The 8,359-nt window shown below is 32.7% G+C and overlaps 1 protein-coding gene across 1 annotated transcript; it reads right to left on the bottom strand.

Annotated features, from left to right (window-relative positions):
- Positions 1-2,067: 2,067 nt before the first annotated feature.
- OR5K4 (olfactory receptor family 5 subfamily K member 4) lies at positions 2,068-3,021 on the bottom strand (the record flags this gene model as incomplete). The annotated part of the gene is made up of 1 exon (XM_081025596.1): positions 2,068-3,021. The coding sequence occupies one exon, from the start codon at positions 3,019-3,021 to the stop codon at positions 2,068-2,070; it is 954 nt and encodes a 317-aa protein (XP_080881722.1).
- Positions 3,022-8,359: the final 5,338 nt, after the last annotated feature.

Below are 8,359 nucleotides of genomic sequence, written 5' to 3'. Positions count from 1 at the left end.
GATTATCTCTAATTTCTTCCTTACCCAACTGATTGGAAAATGTTACTATCGAAATGGAGAAGACCAGGAAGAATAATGTTTATGGGAAAATTTGAGAGTTGCTGGCTTTTTAAAATTTTTATTAAATTTATTCAGATGACATTGGTTAGTAAAATTATATAGGTTTCAAGTGTGCAATTCTATAATACATCATCTGCATATTTCATTGTGTGCTCACCACCCAAAGCCTGCTCTCCCTCTGACACAATAAATTTGGCCCCTCTTTGCCATCTCCCCCTTCCCCTTTCCCTCTGGTAACCACCCTTCTGTTGTCTGTGTCTATGAGTTTGTTCATTTCTTGTTTTCTGTAAAACCACATTGTTTTAATTATTGGAACTTCATCATATATTTTAATGTATAATACATCAAATCCATTTGTTTTATTGATTATTACTTTTTAAGAAAAATGTTAGGATTATTTTTCCAGGTTCCTAAAGAAGTACTCTTTGGATGCTTGAGTTAAATTAATCTGTGGATGATTTTTTGGAGAAACAAGCCAAATAGAGTTACATCTTCAATTTATGCCATATGTTACTAAATTCCAAGTAGAATCAAGATTGAAGTGCAAAAATTTAAACTATCAAAAAAAGAAGAAGAAAGGAAGAGGAAAGGAAAGAGGAGAATGAGAAGATAGAAGAAAAGAGAAAAGGAATATTGATTAATAGTAGACTTAAGATTAAGAAATTCTAAACAAAAAAGCATAAAAGGTCATGTAATACAAAGATAAATATACTGGGGTGCCAAAAAAATGTATACACATTTTAAGAGATGTTAACGCTTTGGTCAGTGTTGCTCAAGCAGTAGTTTGCTGTAATCAGAAGCGTCTGGATGCTGATGGTAACCACTTTGAGCCCCTTTTGTAATTGCAGAAGTCAGACATGACTTGTATTCATCTTTTGTTATCCGTATGTTAATACAGTTTTTCCTTTCTTAAAATGTGTATACTTTTTTTGGCACCCTCTAGATATATGAGAATATCAAATTTAAATGTTTATAAATTATAATAACACAAACAAATATTAAAATACTATTAACACACAGAGGAATTATTTGTCACAGATAGTGGCAATAGTTTAATAGGTTTTCTCTGTAAACAGTGCTATATATAAATATAAATTAGGAAATAACTGTAAGACTTCAAGGAAAAATGAACAGATAATTCATAAAAGTAAAAATGGCCAGTAAACATGTAAAATATTAATTTCAATTTTACTCAAAATATAAAATATAAAACAACGGTGCCTTCATTAACGTTTTTAAATGCTTGAGTGTTTACCATGTAAGTTGCTGTCCTATATCTCATAATACATAATATAATCGATGCCTTCAAAAAGATAAAGGACCTTAATCATACTTCAGGGTAAAGTAGATCTTAATCTACTGTAGACAACTTATTATAATTTATTGTTAATTATTCTACAGAATGTATATGTGACTCTGCGAGTATGTGTGTGTGTGTCATCCTTCTCATTCCATTCCCGCCATTCTTGGGGTGTTATTTAGGTCATGCTGCATTACTTTAAATATAGATTACTACAATTATTTTATTTGCTTCTAGTCTCTTTTTCCCCAAACTAACCTACATGTGTCTCTGCCAGGTCAGTTTTTGGAATGAAAATGATCATTTCAGTCTCCTGCCCAAAATTTTAAATGTTTTAAACCCTCTACATAGGATTATATACAATGTCTGTCATTAACTAGACAAGGTTAACAAAGGTAGACTCTTCTACACATTTAAACATTTAATTTTGATGCTCTGTTGATTTATTTAAGTTTGGAACAATAGAGTGACACAATTCTATGAAAGTAATGAAGGTACATAATGAAAGTTACCATTGAGTTTCCTCCTGATTTACTTGGTAATGGTGGAATTTGGATTAAGATTTGCCAGACAATTTTGAAATTTTATTCATACATCTTTTAACAAGCATAGTACATAGCCTAATGATTTAGAGATTAATCTTTTATGTAAATAATAGTTTCCTTTTTCTAGTCCCTTGTCTATGAAACCATTTTAATAAATTCAAATCAGTTTGCCATAGAGGATGAAGTTTGTTTAAGAATATTGTAATTCTTCATAACTTTTTTTAGAGCATTTTTCACCTCCTTATTTCTCAGGCTATAAATAAAAGGGTTTAATAAAGGAATTAATATTGTATAAAAAATCGCCACTGGTATATCTTTATCTCCTTCTTCAAATGGTCGAATATACATGAGAAGACATACGTAGAATATTGAGACAGATAGGAAGTGGGATGCACAGGTAGAAAATGCTTTCCCTCTCCCCTCTTTGGATTTCATTTTGAAAACAGTAAAAAGGATGCAAATATAAGAGATCAATACAGTAGCAATGGTGAAGATTTGAATTGGCATTGAAAAAATATATATCATTAGTTCATTGATATAAGGATCAGTACAGGAGAGTCTATAGAGTGGAAGAATATCACAAAAAAAGTGGTCAATTCTATTAGACCTGCAGAAAGTTAACCGTAATAGAAGCCCTACGTGGATCATGGAATGCAGGTTACTAGCTATGAAGGTCCCTATAACCATCTGAATGCTGAGTTTCTTTGACATCATGGTGTGGTACTGCAGTGGGCTGCATATGGCTACATAGCGGTCATAGGCCATTGCTGCCAGGAGAAAGCAGTCTGCAGTCTCAGCAAGGCAGAGAAAATAAAATTGTGTCATGCATTCATTGAGTGAAATCATTCTGTCCTCAGAAAATAAGTTCTCTAACATTTTGGGAGTAATGGCACAGGAACAACAAGAATCCATAAAAGCCAGGTTACCCAGAAAGATGTACATTGGCGTGTGAAGATGACGCTCCATGCAAATCAATGCCACCAGGCCAAGATTCCCCACCATGGTGATCAGATAGATAGCAAAGAACACCCAAAACAGAAGGATCTTCAGCTCTGGATGATCTGCAAATCCCAAGAGGATAAACTCACTTGTCAAGGAGTGATTTTCTTTAGCCATTCCTGGCTTCTTGCCTGAGATAGAAATCATGGAGAAAGGAGATTCTAAATTAGAACGTGTCTAATTCTCCCCTCTAATTTTCGCATGTACAAAAAGAAAAAAGCTCTTCTTCAGTCATCTTGTGCTGTCCCCTGAACACTAACGCATGCACAATAGGTCAAATCTGTGAGAAAAAAATCTATCACAAATTGTGTACACAGGATTGTCTAGAAATGCCTGCGTGAATTCCCAACACAGAAAAGCTTTTTTTTCTGCATGAATTATCCAGTGCTGATGTACAAATTTTGACATTTCCAAAATCAGAAGACATTTTTCTTATGGAGTCCTTTTCTACAGAAAAAGATAAACAAGTTTTAAATATTATACTATCCTATGGGACTGATGTGTTGTTTGAAAATAAATTGCCTTTTAGACATTTTAAATGTCTAATTTTAAAAACTCCACAAAATCACAGTGCGGTTTTTAAATGGTTTCTCTAGCTTAGTATCCCCTCACAAATAAGTTTATGAAGGGATATTTTGAAGAAAGTCTTATTCATCCTTTAAGACAGGGTAAGAATATGTTCATTTTGATAATATTTTAATATTTATTTCAACACATTTTAGATCCTACTCCTATATTTGTATGACATATTCCCCAGGAAATTATTACTCTTAATTATCCATTTACCCTAATATTTTCTGTCTCTTGTTTTAAGTGTCCTACATACAGGTCTATTATCATGAGTTTGGTGATCAAGTCTCCATTCTCAGGGTTTGCATTCCTCATGGTAAATACCTATCTTATACTCTTTCAAACTTGTATAGAAGCTAATGTCCTTATTTTTGGTGAATTCCATGGAGGTTCTGCATTTATTATAAGATTATTTACATTTATTTATTTATTGTAATTATTAATTTTTTATTAAATTTATTGGGATGACATTGATTAGTAAAATTATATAAGTATCAAGTGTATGATTCTATAATACATAATCTATGTATTGCACTGTGTGTTCACCGCCCAGAGTCAATTCTGCTTCTGTCATTATACATTTGACCCCCTTTATCCTCCTCTATCACCCCCTCCCTGCTTATCCTCTGGTAACCACTAAACTGTTGTCTGTTTCTATGAGTTTTTGTTTCTTTGTCTTGTTAGTTTGTTGCTTTCAGTTTTATATCCCACATATAAGTGAAGTCATATGGTTCTCAACTTTTTCTGTCTGAATTATTTCATGTAGCATGATAATCTCAAAATTCATTTAAACACTCTTATTTACTCCTCATCTACCATATATTTGTTGAAATTCAATGATCACCCACATTTATAGCAACCATAATATTACAAGAAATGGGTTTTAAAGAATGCCAAAATCATTTCTTCCAGAAATTACTAAAAGCATTTGGCCTCATCATTTTTCGGATAGACAATTTTGAGGAAGAGCCTACAATGGTTAATCGAAGTACATTGTTTTAAAAACATATTTTGATTAGTTTTTTTTTCTGTTTATTATCATTGGCTACACTGAATTTAATATACTGTTTTTCTATTTACTCAAATAGTATGATAAGATTTTCTGGAGTCTTATTACTAGCAGGTTGTAATCAAGTGAATAAAATAAGTTTGACCTGTATATGTTAGGTCTATAAAATTTTAAAAATATCTTTTAGAATTATAGTATTTTGGAAAAGTTTAATAAAGCCAGCTTTTTTATCATTATTTTAGAAATGCCTAATGATAAATCAACTGAAAATACCATATGAACTCTGCTTTAGTTTTCAAAAATCACAATTTTATATAGAAGATACTGGATCAGAATAATTAGTGAAAACTCATTCTCCCTCCCCCAATGTGAAATAAATATTCAACTGAATTAGAAATCAATTTTACTTTACATCCCAGAATTATTTTATAGAGTCATTTATAGCCTTACCTGTATATTTACTAAGACAGTGATACATCTGAACTCAGAATAGGACAGAATGATCCACTGCACAGTGTCTCATTATAACTTTCCATAATGTCTTCAATTTAGAGACAAACCAAGAAAATAGGTGGATGAGATGCAAAAACCAATTTAAAATGCTGAAGTACTTTAAGGAAAGGTATATTTTTGCATTTTAATGCTTTAAATAAATTAGAAATCAGTCTTCATATTTTGAGTTCACGGACAAACATTTTATAATAGCTGGTTGACCACCTGATGTTACTTGTTTTTAGAGAAATTAAGAATAATAATATTGGTCTTTAAAACATTTGGGAATAAATTATGTAAATCTAGGATACTCTCTTTGCCCATAGGTCAAGTCACAATAATTATGTTAGCCTCAGGGCAAAGTTAAAGTTTTCCATTGATTCTAAAGGGATTTCATTTCCTTGGCTTTGGCATCATGGTATTTCAGCAGAGACTCTTAACTTAAGAGACATGGTTTCCAAAACACAGGTAAACCTAAGAGAACCAACTAAAGATAAATGTCCTTTGAGATTCTAGGGTTAAAGCAAATGGCCATCACTAATGTCACCTTAATGGATCACATTGTTGATTTCTTTACACACTTGAGCTCTTTCTCCCTTTCTCTCTTTCTCTTTCTCCTTCTCTTCCTCCTCCTTCTCCGTCTCCCCCTCTTTTTCCTTCTTCCTCTCCTCCTTCTCCTTCTCCTTTACTTGAAAACTATAGTAGAGAGGAAGAAATTCATATTGATCACTTAATGGAGGAAGTGGGCGTGAAACCAAGATTTGGAAGAGAGGCTTGGATTTGTGGAAAAGAGGCAAAAATGTGGTTGCATTCTTCTCCATTACTCCCTTTTATGAATCTGACTATCCTATAGATTCATTGTCTGAAACAACGACATTTCTTTAGATTCACTTGTGCATTATAAGAGAAATTTAATCTTTAAAATTTTTCAATTAATTACAGTTGACATATGATATTATATTAGTTTCAGGTGTACACCATAGTGATAAGACATTTATATAACTTACAAGGTGATAACCGCCATAAATCTAGTATCCATCTGACACCATACAATTATTACAATATTAGTGACTATGTTCCCTGTGCCTTACTTTACATCCCCATGACTACTTTGTAACTACTAATTTGTACTTCTTAATCCCTTCCCATTTTCACCTCCCAATACCCCTCCCATCTGGCAACCATCAAAATGTTCTCTGTATCTATGAGTTTGTTTCTGTTTTGTTTTTTTCTTTTATCTTGTTCTTTAGATTTCACATATAAGTGAAATCATAATGGAATTTGTCTTTTTCTGACTTACTCCACTCAGCATAATACCCTCTAGGTCCATCCATGTTGTTGCAGATGGCAAGATACCATTCCTTTTTATGGCTGAGTAATATTTCATTGTATATATGTACCACCATTTCTTTATTTATTCATCCATTGATGGACACCCAAGGTTGCTTCCTTATCTTGGCTGTTGTAAGTAAAGCTGCAGTGAACATATGGATGCACATGTCCCTTTGAAGTAGCGTTTTGGGTTTCTTTGTATAAATATGCAGAAGTGGAATTACTGGGTCCTTCTATATCTTTTGTTTTAGCCTTTGTTTTAAAGTTTATTTTGTCTGTTATAAGTATTGCTACTCCATCTTTTAAAAAAAATTCCATTCTCATGAAACATCTTTTTCTATCCCTTTACTTTCAGTCTGTGTGTGCCTTTCAATCTGAAGTGAGTCTTGTAGGCAGCATATGCAAGGGTCTTGTTTTCTTATCCATCCAGCCACACCTATGTCCTTTTTCAAAAATATTTTAATTTTTATATTCCATAAAATTTCACATATTCATACCTTCTGAAAACAAAATAAACAAGTAAGTCAGTACATAAATCTTAGTATCTGCTTGTTTGGACTCACTCTCAATGGGCCTGTGAAAGTGATAAGGCACATGACTGAAACATGAGCAGACAACCATATCATTATTTTTCAAATTTCTCTGCAACGGCATTCTTGGTTAGTTCATACATTTCAAGTATGTTCTTTTTCATAAATATTTTCTATTAAAATACCACTAATATACACTATTATATTAGTTTTAGGTGTAACCATAGTTATCCAACATTAATATACCTAAAGAAATGATCACCGTCTAAGTCCAGAAACCATCTAACACTGTACCATGCTATGACTATATTCCCTGTGCTGTGCATTACATCCCCATGTCTTATTTGTTTTATACCTGGAAATTTGAACCTCTTGTTCTTCTTTACCATTTTTCCTCCCTTTTAAAAATGTTCAATAACAGTTGACATTCAGTATTATTTTATATTAATTTCAAGTGTACAGCACAGTGGTTAGACATTTATGTAATTTAAGAAGTGACCCCCTGACTAGTCTTCATACCCATCTGGCACTATATATAGTTATTACCATATTATTGACTATATTTCCTATGCTTTACTATTTATTATTATTTATTATTGACTATATTTCCTATGCTTTAATAGTCATCCCCATGACTATTTTGTAACTACTAATTTGTACTTTGTTCTTAATCCCTTCACTTTTTCACCCACCCCCAACCACCCTCCCATCTGGCAACCATCAAAATGTTCTCTGTATCTATGAGTTTACTTTTGTTCTGTTTGTTGTTTATTTTGTTCTTTAGATTTACGCAAAATCACATTGCATTTGTCTTTCTCTGTCTGACATACTCCACTCAGCACAATACTCTCTAGATCCATCCATGCGGCTGAAAATGGCAAGAACCCATTCCCTTCCATGGCCTAGTAATATTCCATATATATAGGTACCACCTCCTCTTTATCCATTCATCCATCAACGGACACTCAGGCTGCCTCCACATCTTGGCCATTGTAAACAATGCTCTAATGAACATATGGATACACATGTCCTCTTGAAGTAGCATTGTGGGTTTCTTCAGATAAATACTCAGATGTGGGATTACTGGGTCCTTCTTTGTCTCATGTTATAGCCTTTGTTTTAAAGTCTATTTTGTCTGATATAAGTATTGCTAACCCAATTTTTGTCTGTTTGTTTCCATTTTCATGAATAATTTTTTCCATATCCTTTACTTTTTGCCCGTGTATGTCTTTCAATCTGAAGTGAGTCTCTAGTAGGCAGCATATGTAAGGGTCTTGTTTTCTTCTCCATTCTGCTACCTTGTGTCTTTTGATTGGAGTATTTAATCAATTTACATATAAAGTAACTGATAATAGATATGTAGTTATTGACATTTTATTATTGGTATTTATGGGTCTGTTTGTTTGTTTTTTGTCTTAAAGAAATCTCTATCTAACATTCCCTGTGATACTGGTTTGTGGTGATGAACTCCTTTAACTTTTTTTTTGTCTGGGAAACTCTTTATCTGTCCTTCTATTCCAAA

The sequence above is a fragment of the Rhinolophus hipposideros genome, assembly GCF_964194185.1.
Source record: "Rhinolophus hipposideros genome assembly, chromosome: 2".
NCBI classification, from domain to species: Eukaryota; Metazoa; Chordata; class Mammalia; order Chiroptera; family Rhinolophidae; genus Rhinolophus; species Rhinolophus hipposideros.
This window is presented reverse-complemented; position numbering and strand designations above follow the sequence as displayed.